This window comes from Hyalella azteca, unplaced genomic scaffold (assembly GCF_000764305.2).
Source record: "Hyalella azteca isolate HAZT.00-mixed unplaced genomic scaffold, Hazt_2.0.2 contig8314, whole genome shotgun sequence".
NCBI lineage: Eukaryota > Metazoa > Arthropoda > Malacostraca > Amphipoda > Hyalellidae > Hyalella > Hyalella azteca.
In genome coordinates, this window is record NW_025938411.1 from 17407 (window position 1) to 34968 (window position 17562).

Below are 17562 nucleotides of genomic sequence, written 5' to 3' on the forward strand. Positions count from 1 at the left end.
TTCTTCATCAAAGTTTATGGGAGCCTCTGAATACTAGTTCAATGTGGCCCCATGACAGGACGGTTTAAGGAAATTACGGTGTTAGTAAGGAAAAATTAGGTTCAGCAACAAATTTAGGTGTTCTGAAGAGTTGTCCATTCACTAACCACTCACCTGGGGGCACTAACCACTCACCTGGGGGCACCAACCACTCACCTGGGGGCACTAACCATAAACCCGGGGGCACCAACCACACATGGGGGCTGGGGCTATCTTAAGGTTTTGTAAAGTAACAGTTCCAAGCACTCAAACAGTACACCTGGCGAAGCCAGTCAGGACTAGGCGACGCAAAAAAAAATTTTCTCAAATCGTATCAGCTGAACTGCATTTTGCAGTGGGCATTGCTAGGTATTTGTCTATAGCAAGTAGCTCCTTCGCCGGCTCAACGCCTCGGAGCGAGACAGCAATGTACAGCATCCACGGGCACTTAAAATTTGAGAACGATGACGTGGCAGCAGGCTGAAGCCGGCTTTCGTCATGGGAGCTCAGCACAGCACACCTTCCGCTTCAGCGGTCAGAACAGAACTCCAATCGCAACGTCCACTTACCGAATACCAACTACGGCTTCAAGTAAACAGCAAATCCGTGAGATCGCGTTCCGCAAGTACGTAAATTTCATGTTGATTAAATATTTTTTTAAAGAGGAGGAACAAACTATTTTAAATGTATTTTTAGACAATCATATCTACATTTCTTGATAAATTATCATCCATTAATTATTAATCAGTTTTTACTTCGCATTCCATGACAAAGCTAAAAGTCACAACAAGTAATTTTATGTCTGCGAACACAAGATGTGTCCGTAAAACAAGTTCCTCGGGATGAGACTGGCGCGCGGGTGCAGGCTAGGCAACAGAGGCAGGTTGTTTGATTCCCCAACTCAAATCTCTTACCAAGCCAGGGTAGCTGCGGCCGCTAGGAATAAACCGGAGAAGGAAATTCACGAAAACATTTGTCAAGCTCTGGAATGTTGCATAGTTGGGTAAGGGTCTTTAAAATTGGCCGAACTGACATCCACGACGACACCCGTGACAGGCGGCCATCGGTTTCTGACGAAACTATTGCCAGGTCAAAGCGATAATGCTTGAAAATCAACGGATTACAGTTCGAGAGCTGTGTAAAAAAAAATATTCAGCAAAACCACAATTAACAAGATTTTGGCTAACTATTTTGACTATTCTATGGTCTGGTAAACATGGGTACCAAAAACGCTCACAGCAGACCACCAGCGGCATCTCAAAACATTCATCACCCACAAGGGACTGAAGCTGGCAAGAAGCGACGTTAGCATCTCAAAGAGACGAAGTGACAAGGAAGTGACAGGTGAAAGAAGCGGGAGGTCTCAAGTGTCCAGCCCGACGGCTAATATTTCGTTGGCTTACAGCTCATTGGCTCGCTGGTACACTTCCATGAAGGAAATTTGTACCTTAGGCTTTCAGCACATAATACCGCAGGTTACTTTACCCTGTAGCAGGCTTGTGCGTGGGAAGGAGTATGCAAGTGATGCTGGTATAGGGCAATGCTGGCCTCCAGCATGCATACCGTCCTGATATATGTAGATTTCATCGGTTGTCTATTAAGATAAGAGAAAAGTTATACGAAATTACTGGTATCTGAACATTGTCTTCAATTCGTGATGAACAATCAATAATTTTTTGGGGCCGTGTTGACCAATCAAGGATAGACGAGAGGCGAAGCAACTTCTAATGGATTGTCTACATACAAGTTCCGAATTATTTGCTGGTTATGCGTTCGTGAAATTTCTACCGAATGATAACATTCATGCGTCACAAGTCAGTAATTACAACATTGCTTCCTTATTCGGCTATAAGCATCTTATTCCTGCCCGGATTCTGTCATCTACGATTTCTCAATGCAGTTTAGCTCATCAGCGTACGTCGGAATGCCGTCGTGTAACTTCTACATCTGAGTTGCTGAACTCTGCGGCAAATATTTTTCATTCTAGAGTCCCGCTATGACAATTTAAAAGACAAAAAACTACAAGTGGTGAAGCAAAACTATTTATTAGTTTGAATTCAGCACACACAACTTAGCAAAAAACACCTATAACCATTCTTGTCTCGGACAAAAAGTCTTTCGCTACAACCAATGTAAAGGGTTGCATAATAAATGCATCACATATATTTGAAAATAAACACAAAATGGGTCAAGAAGCAAATCTAGCAATTTGAGGTAGAAGGAACACAAGCGCGCTGGGCTCCAGGTCCATTATCTTGACCCCGACTACAGAAGATGATGGGCCTTATCAGCGTCGACAGCTTGACGGACATGAAACTTTTCCGCAATAAGCGAAAAAAAGGAAGAACACAATGTAAATACAATCAACACATGAATTTTGGCACGCCATCAATTGAGGACAGATGAGCAATAACAAATTTTAACGGTAAGTGCTGAGCCCCGAATGGAGAAACTAAACTTAGGGGGTTAGTGAAACTTTATAGGTAGAGGATTAATATTCCTGTTCGCTTCCATCCACCAATATAACGCTAATCAAGCTAAAATATAACGTTGACCAAGTTAAAATATAACGTTAACCACGGTACAATACAACGTTAAACAAGGTGAAATATAGCGTATAATAATACAAAATATTATTTTGATAATGTAGCTGAGAGAAATGAACATCTTGTAGCAAGGAAATGAAAGCGAGATTCTCCAGCAATAATAAAAGTGAGCAGATTACTGATTTTCAAAGTTTGGTGGAGACATGCTTCACAAGATGGGATTTCCGAGCGGCGCGGTATTGACAAACTTCGCACTTGTGATTCTTTACTTTCAGGTGCACCGCATCCACACGTTTCTTCATATTCCCACGATAATTTGAGGCAAAATAACAGTAAGAACATTTAAGCAGTTTCAGATGAGTAACATCCCTGTGCATCATAAGGTGACCTCGGAAACTCGTAGAAAATTTGCACTCAGAACATTTCTATATACTCTGTGTGACAAGCCAATTGATTTTCAGTGTTTACGAGCAACATGGCTTATGAGCTTAGACTTGCTAGTGGCGATGTACTCACAAACTCCGCACTTGTGTTTCTTTATTTTCAGATGCACCGCATCAACATGTCTCTTGAGAACCCCGCGAGAACCTGCAGCGTAATCACACTGCGAACATTTGTGATCCCTCAAATTCATGTGCACCGACTTCATGTGCTGTTCTAGCTTATTTTTCTGGTAGAACCCGCGCTTGCATGTCTGGCACTTGTGAGGTCGTAATTTTAAATGAACACTATTAACATGATAATCAAGATGCCCTTTAGTGCTGCTAGTGTAGTCACATTGAGGACACTTGTGAGTCTTCAGCTTCAAGTGAACGCTAGCAACATGCGTAGCTAGTCCTGCTTTCGACCACAAGGAATAGGAACAGTGCGGGCACGAGTGCGGTCTGTCTTTGAGGTGCACCCTGGAAATGTGAGTTTTTAGATCACCTTTCTGAGAAAAGTAGCTGTCACACTCGTCGCACTTGAATGGCTTCAGCTTTGCATGCACTGTGTTTAAATGGGTACGCAAATGAGAAACCTGACTGGAGGCATAATCGCACTTAGAGCACTTGTAGGGCCTCAATTTAAGATGAACTGCGTTGATATGTCGGTCAAGATCATATTTAGAGCAGAAAGCTGCGCCACAGACATGACACTTGAGAGTCTTCTCTTTGTTACGACGTACGTGGGAGGTTGTGGAGGAAATTATCTCCTTCATAGAAGCATTTAGACGCTTAGAACGATTGAGGGATGTCCTTCGCAGACTATCAGTATTTTTAGAAAAGCTTAGCTCATTTTCTTCACTTGAGTTTGGTATTCCACTTTTGCCCACTTTTTCACTGTGCATTTTAGGTTGCTCTGAATCTTCGCTACCATGCTTAGGATGAGGTTTTGGAAATACAATTTCTTCTGAGCAAATATTATTTTCGCTTTTTTCATCGCAAACGTAAATGTAATTTTCAGAAACATTAATGCGAGTCAATAGTACACTGCATTTTTTTAATTGGATGCACAGATGCTTTGAACGTTTGAAATCCACAGAATTGTGCGCCTCTTTCGCCTTAAAAGAAGCCTCCCGCGTTGCAGGGACAGTTCTCGTTCCGTTGTAGCTGAGAACGTTACAATTTACTGATGGTGCAGGAGTAGGAGGAAGGCGGCCATTATTAGGCGGGCGAGCTTCACCAGCTTCTTGTTCAGTGGATGAGATTTTCATTTCATTTGTTTGACTCTTGCTCTTGGAAGTTGAAGTTTCTGAAGGCGGAAGAGCCATTGAAGCACCACAATTGTGCACCTCCAGAGAAGTAGAGGCTAAGCAGGCAGTCTCAGAGGCTTTTTGAACAGCTGTAAAGATTCCTGCCCTTGTTGGGAGTTCTTGGTTTGCAGGAGGAGCCTGGGGGATGGATGGAGATGCCCCAGCCTCGACAGGCTCTGCCTTGAGAGAATCCAAGCCCAGGAATGGAATTTGGAACGGTTTGAAGTCAGCAACTGTAGCACTGTCCTGCTCAGATGGAAGAAATGTTACTGAATGAATTTAGTCTGAATGTTGACGTACTAAATAAGTATATTATTTGGGAGAACTAGGGCTAATCAGATGAATTTAATAAATTTCACAATTGACGTGCAAATTAAGGCCGCTTTCATGGCAGTTAATTGGAAATCTATCATTTTATACTAATTAATATATTCTAAAAACCTCGAGTCTATGGAAGACCTTGAACATTATTAATAAGCATTTTAAAAAGACCTAGAGCATTTTGGAAGCTAGACCGAGATCTCCGCAAAATTTAAACTACTGCAAAGATCGTATTCTAAAACACAATCATACCTAATAACTATTGATGAACCTATATTACGCAAGCGAATGGTTATGGGGAAATCGAAAATTTAGCTGAAGTTAAGTAATGTCATATACCGCAGATACCTACTAAAATACAAGTTTATTGTTCATAAATAGAAAATCTGCATGAGTAATATGTCATAAATTCTACACTGGAAATAAAAAACTATACTCAGCTTCATGATAAAAGGAAGGCTCTGACATCTTGGATAGAAGAAACTATAATGCATCTTGGAAATAATGCTAACAACGCAAGTGCCTATATCTTCCTTCATGCGTAACTCAGAACTTTGCTTAACTTTATTAGGCTATTATTGGGATTTGGATTATTAATTATTTTCATAAGATAATAACAAAAGAACATTCTTCAAAGGAAAATCACTAACTTCTTCCATGAAGAAAGGTTCCTCTTTCTCCACTTCAAGGAAGCCAGCTGGGAGCCCCGAGTCACAGTTTGATTGCTGCCCATCACGAGGCTCAATCTTCACAGCTTCTGCAAGTGCCACAACTTATCCCCTTCCCCTACGATAGAAGGAGGTGGGTAGTCTTCTCCTGCAGGTTCAGGGAGAGACAGGTCCTCAGGTGCCGGAGGATGTTTCTGCCGGAGCACTTCTCGGGTTCTATCGTCCCTCGGGGCAATATCATCCGATTATGCCAGCATACGCACAGCCCCTCTTATGTCACCATCGGCCAGCCTACTGGCCACTCGCCTTCCGAGCTCTTGACTTCCGTTTCCCGACTCCCGCCTCACTCTTTCTTCCGGAGCCACTAGATGGTCAGATTCAATAAATGCTCGAATCTACCTCTTGACTACTGTGGTTAGTGGATGGTTGCCAATATTTCGATACTGTAAAAACGCTTTCCGTTTTTGAGTTTGGGTTGCCGTAAGTCCGCGTTCAGGTTTTAGGATAACCACGGTTTCAACAACAAATTTCCTTTTTATTGAATGAAAAAATGTATCTGTAGGAACAAACAAATTTATTAACCCTACAAACTTCAATGTATGCTCATAATATTCAAAAATAACAAATAATCATCAGAACTATGAACAACTTACATGAAGACATAAATCAATGCACCGAAATATTGTAGGCAGTTTTGACGCGGGCTACGAACTAAGCTAGCATGAAACTAGCGTTACGTTGTCGGCTATCTTCACACTCTAAAGGCCGGATATACAAGTAAATCATAGGAGCGCATAAAAAATAGACAATTAAAACTAAGCTAACAAAAGGTTCGCTAAAAATATTTACAGTGTATCATAAAAAATTACTGTTTTTCATTTATCAAACAATGATAATGATTCTTATCACTCCTGCACACACAGTGTGATTAAGTGAGAATTGGCATTTGCTCTTCCAAGATCCAATTTGACTCGTAGAGAGAAGTTTAGTAACACATAATATTAAACATTGCGAATCTTGGCTATCCATCATTACTATCAAGAGATTTTTACTGAAATTTTTGTGAATTCTCTTCATCCCCCATGGTTCCAAAATATGTCATGGGTATTGGCTAGAGCTTTGCTAAGAGCTAAGTCATTTGCAAGAAAGTTGGTAATAGGACATTCACTTGGTAGAGGCTCAATAATTACAATAAAGGGGTTGGCAGGCCAGTCTGTAGAGTATAGCACAGCATAGGTCGAGGACGCTGTTATTCTGTCAAAAAGACACCAAGGTACCATGTTAACCAGAGGCTCCCAAACTTTTTCAGGCTGGCGCCCCCTTTGGCTTGCTAGTGAATTTCTAGCGCCCAAACCACAGATACATATAAAAACAAAGTACAAACGCCTCTTGATATTTAGTACACTGCAATTTTAAAAGAGAAAGGTTCAACACAAATGTGTATTTCACAAATAGAGCCCCATTTAGTACACCAATATGTTTTTCAGCTGTTTTAACTGTTTCAGCTCTAAAAACCCAGGACGTCTTGGGCAAATTTATGGTCGGAATCGTGGCCGGTATCACAACCAATATCCAAATTCAATTATCAAGAAATATCTCTCAAACTAATGAACGCAGCTTGATGAAACTTGGAACATGTATTCATCAGACCCCCAATAATGATGCTTAGCACGTTAAAAATTTTTAAATTTCGCCTTCATTTGTGAGTTATAAGGTTATGCAGGCCAAAATTTGGAATGATCAAAGATTTTCTTCCAAACTGCTGAACAGATTTAACGAAATGTTGAAGATACATTTCTAACTAAGAAATGGTGATTTTTAGCTCATAACTTTTCATTTATTTTGCCTTTGTTTGCAAGTTTTTTTCATTTCACCATCATTCGTGATTTCACACTTCTTTATTTGGCCCGTATTGCTGGGTAATTTGTCACTTAAATTTGTGGCGATTAATAACATTTTTCTAAACTACTTAACAGATTTGAATGAAACTTTGTAAAAAAAAACCTAACCTCCTAATGGTCATGTTTAGCATGTGACAATTTTTTCTATTATGTCTTCACTTGCAAGTTATACAGATATACGGAGAAACGACTGGCTTTTCTACCAGCCGGTTTAACCAAGAGCCATATACGTATAGCCATATAACTTGCAAAAAAAAGGTAAAATTAAAAAATTTTAACGAGCTAAACATCACCATTGCTGAGGTTAGGTATTTATATAGGTACTAAGGTCAGGTATTTATATACTAAGTTCTGTTCAAATCTGTTCAGTAGTTTGAAAGAAATTCCTTGATCACTGTGAAATTCGGCCCGTATCGACCTATAACTCACAAATGAAAGCGAGCTAAACATTACCGTTAGGTCCTAATGAATTTATGTACCAAGTTTCATCAAGTTACGTTCATTAGTTTGAGAGATATTCCATGATCATTTAATTCGGAAATTGGCCGCGAGTTCGGCCGTAAATTTGTCCAAGACGTAAGCCCAGAAGAGGTTCAAAAACGCAGATCTGTTTGGAAAAACCCTCGCAGGGAGTCATGTGCTGCATATGTAGTGTGAAATCGTCAAACAAACGGTCAAAATTCTGACTTCGACTTCTGACTGCCGCCCCCCTATCGCCACTTTGGGAACCACTGATCTAAACGGGATGGTGGACGCCGATGTCTGCAGCGAGCGGGCGGGGAAGACGCCAAAATTGATTGCCTATGTTCAGTAAGGTGCGGCGTGAGCACCGGAGGTTTATTTCGGGATGTACGTCAGTACGTCAGGGAAGAAAGTTGCCAGTATGTTTGCTCAATAAACGAAAATGCAACTCTGACCGATGCCCGAAGATCGACAGTGACGCGCGCGCTTCACGATCGATTCGGCCGATGCCCGATGACCGACAAATGACGCACGCTCTTGCGCGATCGATGCGGCTGATGCTCAATGATTGATAGAGACGCAGGCGCTTTACGATCAATGTGACAGATGCCCGATGATCCATTCTGAAGCTCGCGCTTTGCGACCGAGATGGTCGATGGCTGATGATCAACACGGAGGCACGCATTTTACGATCAACGTGGCTGATGTCCAGTGACAGATTCTGACGCTCGCGCTTCGTTATCGATGCGGCCGATGCCTGATGATCAACATTTATGCACGTACTTTACGAACGATGTATTCCATGGCTTATGATCGACACGGATGCACGCATTTTATGATCAATGTGGCCGATGCCCAATGATCGATTCCGAGGCCCGAGCTGTCTGATCAATGTCTGATGATCAGCAGTTACGCACGCACTTTACGATCGATGTGGCCGGTGCCCAATGATCCATTCTAACGCTCGCGCTTTGCAAACGGTCCGGCCAATGCCTGATGATCAACACCAACACACGCGCTTTATGATCGATTCGGCCTATGCCCTATGATCAACACTGACGCATGCACTTTACGATCGATGTGGCCGATGCCTGAGGATCAACATGAACACACGCACTTCACGATCGATTTGGCCGATGCCCAATTGTCGCGATATACGATCAATGTGACCGATGCCTGATGAACGACACTGACGCAAGCGCTTTACGGTCGATGTGGCCGATGCTCGATGACCGACACAGACGCATGTGCTTTACCATTGATGTGACTGATGCGCGATGATGAACACTGACGCACGCGCTATATGATCAATGTGGCATGATGCACAACATAACACAACACATAACACTATTTAGAAACAAAACACTTTGTAACACAACTTATTACACAACACGTTTTAACATGGCATCACATTATAACACAAAACACTACAACAAAAATTATAACACAACACACAATAATAGTAATAATAATAATAGTAATAATAATAATAGTGGTTTCAGCATTTATTAGGCTGTAGGCCTGTCGCCAATTCTTAACATCGCAGAACATTCACAGCATTTTGCGGCCTCAAACTCGCAACTCACTGCCCTTATTCTGTCATGCTTCACCGCCCGGCCTCCTCGCCGATTCTGACCAGAAACTGGTGCACAGAGCTGGGATCGAACCCGCGCCTCTCAGCGCCAATCTCGGTACTCTGAACTGTAACCACTGAGCCACCATGCCCACATCATAACATTACACCACATATTATAACACAACACATATTATAACACAACAAACTTCACACATTGCAACACAACAACACATAACACCACACATGATATAACACTATACATTGTAACATACCGTAACATAGAACAACACTACAAACTTCACACATTGCAACACAACAAAACATAACACCACACATCACTGGCCGGCGGGAATTTTGCGCAACGGTCCCGCCAATCGCGGCAACTACCTTCGCGATAGCGCGGAAGCTGGCAGTGCCTGCCGGCCTGGTCGCTCGCGGTAGGACAGACTGACTGCGGCAGCAGGCCCTTTCCAGGCCGAGAAGCGCTGCCACAATATTGCGCTGCCGTGGACATTCCTGCGCTGTTGACCACCCTGGCGTTGCGCTGGGGCGAGCGTTGGCGCAGGCAAGTTCACCCGCGGCTGGCTTCCAGACTGCGGCGATTTCTGACTGGGTATGTACAGTTTCTGAGGCCATAAAGCAATTGAAAATGATTTTGAACTCTACAGTGAACTAACATTTTCCCTATATTCCTTAGTTCATTCCAAATTAAATGTTGTTGTGCTATCAGTGAACCTATTTATTTCATGCTTGTGTTGATCCGGGGTAGTTATTCATTGTCTATGAATATGAGAAATTGGAAGCAAATGTTTGATTTAAAATGACAAAGTTTCAAGTCATTCCATAATATTATTAGTGTATATAAAAACGCTTTCCGTTTTTGAGTTTGGGTTGCCGTAAGTCCACGTTCAGGTTTTAGGATAACCACGGTTTCAACAACAAATTTCCTTTTTATTGAATGAAAAATTGTATCTGTAGGAACAAACAAATATATTAACCCTACAAACTTCAATTTATGCTTATAATATTCAAAAATAACAAATAATCATCAGAACTATGAACAACTTATATGAAGTCATAAATCAACGCACCGAAATATTGTGGGCAGTTTTGACGCGGGCTAGGAACTGAGCTAGCCTGAAATTAGTGTTACGTTGTCGGCTATCTTCACACTCTAAAGGTCGGATATACAAGTAAATCATAGGAGCGCATAAAAAATAGACTATTAAAACTAAGCTAACAAAAGGTTCGCTAAAAATATTTACACCAGCCCCTAAATTTCAAATACCATTTAAATTTACATCTTGTGAACCTTCTCTAAGTAAAATCAGCTTGTGAGTAGGCTTTTCGATTATTAGGCACACTATCTTATTAATAGAGGAATCTTTGAACTTGGCAACCTTAATCTTAGCGACTAACTCAGGCGGCGTCGTCGGGTTTTATCTCAACTATGCGCCCGAGAGGCCACTGGTTGCGAGGTAGCTGGTTGTCGCTCACCAAGTCACCAGGCTGCACGGAACGCGTGTCGGTTGTCCATTTTTGATGAGTTTGCAATAACTTGAGGTATTCGCGTTGCCATCTCGTCCAAAACATATCTGCCAGGTATTGTACCTGCTTCCAACTCTTCTTCGAGTAGGCGTCACTCTTGCAAAAAAGTCCGGTTGGGAATGTCACACCGGCATTCAAAAGAAGCAAGTGATTGGGAGTCAGCGCCTCAAGATCATCGGGATTGTCCGAGACTGGCGTCAGAGGACGGTTGTTAAGGATGGCCTCAACCTCGCACATCAACGTGCCGAATTCTTCGTCGTTTAATTTGAGAGGCTGCTCGTTTGTGAGGGCTGAATATTCTGCGAAATAATTTTTGTTCCGTGTGAATTTTTTTCCGAATTCCTTCGGATCTCTTGAGGGCTTGATTACGGTTGTCTGGAAATTTTGCAGTAACCTTTAAGGCGAATCGATGACGTAATGATTGTCGTCATCCATCTTCGAACTAGCAGTCACAATTTCCAGAAACATATCGTCCTCCACCGAGTTACTAACTGCGTCTTCACCAGTTGTGTCGTAATCTTGAAGAAACATTTCCGTGAAATTTTCGTTTATTTCGTTCTCTTCGAAATGAATCTTCGTTCGATGAACTGACACCTCTTTTCTAGTTTTAGATTAAATCGGCCCATTCAGCGCCCATTCCAGCCAGTGCCGGGAGGCAAATGGATCGTTCCACTCCCTGCTGACAGTTTGCAGAGTTTTTAATAAACCAGGCATGTCCATTCCGATCAATACTGAAACTTCCTCGTCGAGGAAGCGAAAGGGTATAGAGTCCAGAAACGGAAGCCCTTCCAAATCTTCACGTCTTGGCAAGTCTTCTTTAGAAAATAGCCAGTCTCTTCCAGGCTTGGAATACAAAACGGGCACCGTCGCAGTAACAGTTTCATCAAAATCGCAAATTTTCAAGTTATTAAGAATCAGAGTAGGCGTTTTCAAGTTCTTGCAAGCCATCGTTGTCAAATATAAATCTTGTTTGACAGCTTTTGCACCAAGCCACTCTATCAAACTCTCATTGATCCAACAATTTGTCGAGAATGGATCCAAAGCAACATTGACCACAATCTTTAGATTTTTATCCAGGCCCCGGACAGGCCCCAGCCCCAGTTGCGAATGAAGTTGCTTGATGTCGCGTCTCTGCGCTTTCAAAATCGGAAGCCGAGGGGGGTGCACCATCTGCTCGCTGGAGTGGTCCGTTAGATTCAACCGCCTCGTGCAGTAATGTGGGATGCTGCCGCCCGCACTTCGCACAGGTGAGGCGATTTCTGCAGTCCTTCGAGAGATGATTGGCTCCCAGACAGCCAAAACAGAGGCCTAACTTTTTCACAATGTTCATTTTTTCGGCTGTAGGCTTCTTTTTGAAAAAGAAACAGTTTGCCAGGTGAAGATTATTTTTCTTGCAACAAGGACACATCATTTGGGAGACTTCAGGATCTTCGTTAATCACGTTGGCAGTCTTTGTAGATAGTGACAGTTTCTTCAAGGCGCCGCTACCAGTATTCGCTTTCTTCTCTGCGGAGCCTTTAATGTCCGCGAAAATAGGCTGCTTGAGGATAGCCGACTCCTCTTGAACGAATGTCACTAAATGCTGGAATGTCACGTTCTCTGCATTCTAGGTCAACCTGTAAGTATAAGTTCGCCACCTCTCCCTTAGTTTGTATGGAAGTTTCGTAATAATGTTCATGATCTCCTTTAGGCTATTCAGAGTCCGGATTATCAAAACTTCGTAACTTTTTGTACTTACGACAAAAACGTTCTGTGGTACGTAAATACACCCTAATTTTTGCATTATCAAAACTTTCGTACGCAAGTCTTAGCTAAAAGCCAAATTTTTTTCCCGCGCAAAATTTTCCCGCGTAAATGTTTTTATAATACTACCGCAAGTATTACGTTGTCATAGCAACGCCACTCGTAATTAGATTTTGCGTACTTACGAAGTTTTGATAATACGGCCCCAGGAGGTTAAGCGAAGACATATTCGACATATAATTGGAACACTTCGTAAGGAAGAGTGACAACTCATCCAAAGCATCCGAATTGTCATAGTCTATTGAAGTCCAGTCATTCAGAATGTTCAGGAACGAGTTTGCAATCTTTAGCTCGTTGCCGCACTCTTCTTTCAGAAGCAGCTTTGCCTTCTTGTACCCTGCAGACGCATCGTAATGATTGCAGCTGTCGACAAGTTTTCGGGCCTTACCTGCGGTGTATTGCCCCAAGTAGGCAAGCTTGTCGCTATCGTTAGTGCACGCCTTTTCAAATAAATTCTCAAAGGCCGTTAAGAAAGTTCTAAAGACGGTCAGGTCAGATCCGTCGAAAACGTCGAGCTGACGCTTCGGGAGCACAGCCCGCTCATGACTCTCGGCCAACAGCTGAGTGAACTCATTTTGCTTAGCTAGTGCCACCGCTAGTAAATCTCCAGCTGGCGATTGCCCTTGTTTACGAGGATCAGCCAGTAGCGCATGAACGGCCGATATCTCTGACCTCGAAGATTCGTGATGTGAGCGCTCACCGCCTTCTACGTTTCTTAATTCTTCTTCCAATAAATCAGTCTCAAGTTCGACTTTCATCATTTCTGCCTCTCGCAATTTTTGTTTCAAAATCAAACGATCCCTTGCGATTTTAGCCTGTAATTCTATTTCTTCTTGCTCGAGCTCAATAGTTTCTTTCAACGAACTCTTCTCTGCCATCAGTTTTGCCTTCTGTTGTGCTAAGGCGACACGTGCTGATGTGACGGAGGACCCAGACGCCCTAGAGGAAGACGCCTTAGAAGACGCCCGACTGGCGTGTGAGAGTACGTCTGACGTAGTTCTGACGTCATGACTCGGGACGAGGAATTTCTCGACGTTACTTCTAAATTGACTTATGTCAGTCAGAATAGGTCCGAGCCACTCTTCCAAACCATCCTGCCTGCAATCTTCCTTTTCTCTCAGATCATTACAAGCTTCGAGAAGACCTTCCACTTTCTCCAGGTATACGTTGAAAAGCACTTTAATTTTTCTATGTTGGTCTCAGGGCTATGCAAAAGTTCCTCGATCTCACGCTTCTTTCGAGTAACTGCACCAAGAGGGCCTGACGGGAATTCTCTGGTACGTGTTGAGTCTGATTTGGCAGCCGAAGTCATTTCAGGAGACAAAACCTGGATTTTTTTAAAGGCCTCCCACACTCACCATTCCAACAAAAAAAAGAATTGATTTTATTAATTAAAAACGGGGAATGGTTTCATGTCAATGATCAGGGTCCCGACCTTAACGCCTCTGATGGTGGCCTACACCGACTCCGAGGGTCACTGAGCTGTGACGCGAGCGAGGAGCGGGCCCACGTCGAACTTTTCTCTGGCTGCTGTTAGGATGCTAGCTGCATTGCCTCTCTGCACGTCCAAACCCAACCTTTGCTCCAACCATAGAGTCTCTCTACGTTCGCCGGACAATTCCGTAATGAAGCTCGTATGAAACGAGTGTTATGTTGTAGGCTATCTTCACACTCTAAAGGTCGGATATACAAGTAAATCATAGGGGCGCATAAAAAATAGACTAATAAAACTAAGCTAACAAAGGTCTGCTAAAAATATTTACAATAAAGAAATTCATTCAATTCATTCAATTCATTCAATTCATTCAATTCATTCAATTCATTCAATTCATTCAATTCATTCAATTCATTCAATTCATTCAATTCATTTAAATTCATTTGAATGTCGTCGTTGTTTAAAGTCCCAAATAACCTATTACTGGCTACGCATTTATTCTGAATATTTAGGGACATGATGGTGTTCCAGTTACAAATATTTCGGGACTCAAAATGTAATATACCACGGAAAAATTGTACTCATATTAATGGTTTGGCCTGGGTATGAAACATGTATTGATCAAAGTTGCCGTAGCAATGAAGATTTTTTATTATTGGCCCGTTACTAGATTTTTTTTACTTTATAAGAACTATTCTGCAAGGGCCACAGAATTCACGATTCTAAATGAATTTTGAATGAACTAAACAATGTAGAGCACTTTTTCGCTCTCGTGTAAGGAAATAAGTGACAAAATTTTATGATTGTGAATAATTTGTTTTATGCATACCAGGCACGCCCAGATTCAATGAGCATGAATTAAAAATAAATAAAATATATATGAATGGATGGATACTGAATAAAAAAGACTATATATATTAAAAATTCAAAGGGTCTATTAATAAATTTAAAATTATAAGCAAGCCGTGGTATTCGCCTCGGAATTTTTGTATTCCACGTGACCATATTGGAATGCCATCATGTTAGGTTGTAAATAACTCGGCGTCATAAAACGCCTTGTCGTTCATGCAAAGTTTCGCAGCAGAACGGTGCTATGTTCATCGACGATCTCCGGAATCTGACCTAAAATCTTGGCAATTTTCTATTCATAGTTGGCGTTATTGCGCTATTCGAGGAGACGTTTGCACGACGTACAGCCCGCTCAGCCCCCGCACGTCATAAGGCCGCTTCAATGGAACTCTTCAAAATGTATTTTTATCCGAAGTCACAGGAAATGTTTCAGTTTTCTGACCGGTCAAAGGCACCATTTTTTGACAGCTAAAAGACTTTGAAGATGATACTATGTTCTACAAATTTGAAACACGTAATAAAATATCATTATTTTTTAATACGAGTTGAACCACAACTTTTTGCTGTAAAGAGCGATTACAATCTTCCTTGTACATAGCGCATCATGCAGTTTCAGTAAGTGATATATAATATTAGGATTAGGAAGACTAATGAAGATTAGGAAGACTGATAAGATTATGAAGACTAATAGGATATTGTTCTAAGGAGATGTATATAAGTGGGATTATTTATGGTTATTTTTCAGTAGAGCGTTCTGAGAAAATGTAGTGAGAATTCTGCTTACAGTTCTTAGAGCTTTTTACTTCCAAAAGAATTCCTTGATTATTTTTTGAATGTTTGGAGATTGATTGTTTAGGAATGTAGAATGTGACTCGTTACAAAGAAAGAACGCTAAGAGCAAAGTAAATACGCTAAAATGGGAATGAATTTTTGTAATATGTATCTTCGAAATCATTAGTATTAGAACATTACTTAGAATTGACAAGCATTTATTGTTATTTCAGAATATAATTTCATTCCCTCATTGCTAAACTCACAAAAGTGCAAAATCAGTTAGTAAAATCGGAGTCAATTAGTAAGCAAAGCTTCGTTCAACTTTATACCATATTTTGAAATCATTTGACTTGACATACCGGGGACACTTTTACTTCGTCCTTCCTCTTTGCTCATACATGAAGCGATACATGAAGTAAATCATTTTAACTGTGAATACTTTTATTTGAGTGATGAAGCTCGAACGAAAGAGTATTTTTTAGTGGAAGCAAGTTAAGCTTTGATGTTATTGTATGTTCAGAACGTAACTTCGACCGCTAACTGCCCCAGTCACGATCATGAACGAAAAATAAAAAGCAATTACAATCTAGTACCTATATTGTTTACTTACATGCTTTTTGAAAAATTGATTGCCCTTTCCTTGTATTTTTTTTAAGTTTTTTTTCGGAGCGAAAAAGTATTTTATTTATTTTATTTGATTTAATAATCTGAGCCACCGAAAACGTACTGCAAGTTCAAGCAATCAAATCCATGTTTTGGCGCCCCACTTAATTAATTATTCCTTTCGGAGACGACAGTTGAACGTGTCGTTGAGCTTATGAGTGCGGCAAATAGTGGGGTTTGTTGACATGCCTTTATTAATAATTAAAATATTTTAGCTGTAAGTACACAGAAAAGCCGGGAACACTCATTTATATTAGTAAAACATGCTGCAACGTTTAAAGTAACCAATTATATAGCAAGCAATAAGTGGGGATTGGCTAATTTAAAGAATTGGGTTGGACGCTTTACGATTTATTTAGTGAAATGATTGTATAATGAACCGAATTATTTTGTTATTCGTCATCCTTTTTCTAAATAACTATACTTCGCCGTCAGCTTCAAATAATAAAACTTGTTTTTCAACCGATCTCTGAGATCGGGGGCGTTTTTTTCTTTGGCCACTAAAGTGTATTTTCTGCGAACATATATATTGATGTTTGTAATGCACGTTAGATTGAAATTCTTTAACTAAGAATTTCCTTTATTTTCAGAGCTAAAAAAGTGTATTGTCAGATGTGGATTATCTAATATTTTGTTCGACGATTTTCATGTTTGTGACGAGCAAAAATTGTAAGTTTCTGGTCGAAAAGTTCTTTGCATACGTATCTTGATAAAAATACGATGCGTTCATTATAATGCAGGATAATGTTTTCAGTGTTATAACATGACTTCACATTTTCTAGTGTTATGTCCAGCTAGATCACCGGACAGTTATGATTAGTATTGGGATCGATGTCCATGTAATAGACCAAGAGCAGTAAAATGTTTTTTTTTGATTTTTTCACTCCATTGGAAGTGACGCGATACATTTATCCCATGTTAGTTCAATTTTCCGCAATGCATTCCTGTTGGTTTGCTAATGCTAGCAGAACAATCAACAAGTTAAAAACGTATATGAGAAAAATAATTTTTGAGGGTGTCATAACACTAAATTTGATTAACATGAAGTAATTTTAACCTCGAAATTAAGCCAATTTGAAAACCGCTATTCCATAGTACGGCTTCGAATCACAGCGAGAAAATTAACCTTTTAGCCAAACTTTTATGCTTGTAATGAACAAATGACGCATGCCTCATTTGTTTAGGCACGAAAACTTTTAGCAATTTTCGTAGTTAAAAACTCGCATTTGAAGCGAGTTTTTCTTTAGAATTGAAGCTGTGATTCGA

At 40.9% G+C, this 17562-nt stretch overlaps 1 protein-coding gene across 1 annotated transcript; it reads right to left on the bottom strand.

The window, feature by feature from the left end:
• Positions 1–2044: 2044 nt before the first annotated feature.
• Positions 2045–6565, bottom strand: LOC108678014 (zinc finger protein 723-like). Its single transcript, XM_047881564.1, has 4 exons — positions 6454–6565; positions 5268–5374; positions 3362–4542; positions 2045–3274 (listed from the first exon to the last, which is right to left on the bottom strand). Exons 1-4 carry the CDS (start codon positions 6563–6565, stop codon positions 3022–3024), a joined length of 1653 nt encoding a protein of 550 aa, XP_047737520.1. The 3' UTR covers positions 2045–3021.
• Between the last annotated feature and the right edge of the window lie 10997 nt (positions 6566–17562).

Coding starts and splice junctions, on each gene's coding strand:
- LOC108678014 (XM_047881564.1), bottom strand. CDS start 6,565: ATGGTACCTTGGTGTCTTTTTGACAGAATAACAGCGTCCTCGACCTAT. Junction 5,375..6,453: donor AATTATTGAGCCTCTACCAA/GTGAATGTCCTA, acceptor TGGCACTTGCAG/AAGCTGTGAAGATTGAGCCT. Junction 4,543..5,267: donor AACCTTTCTTCATGGAAGAA/GTTAGTGATTTT, acceptor CCATCTGAGCAG/GACAGTGCTACAGTTGCTGA.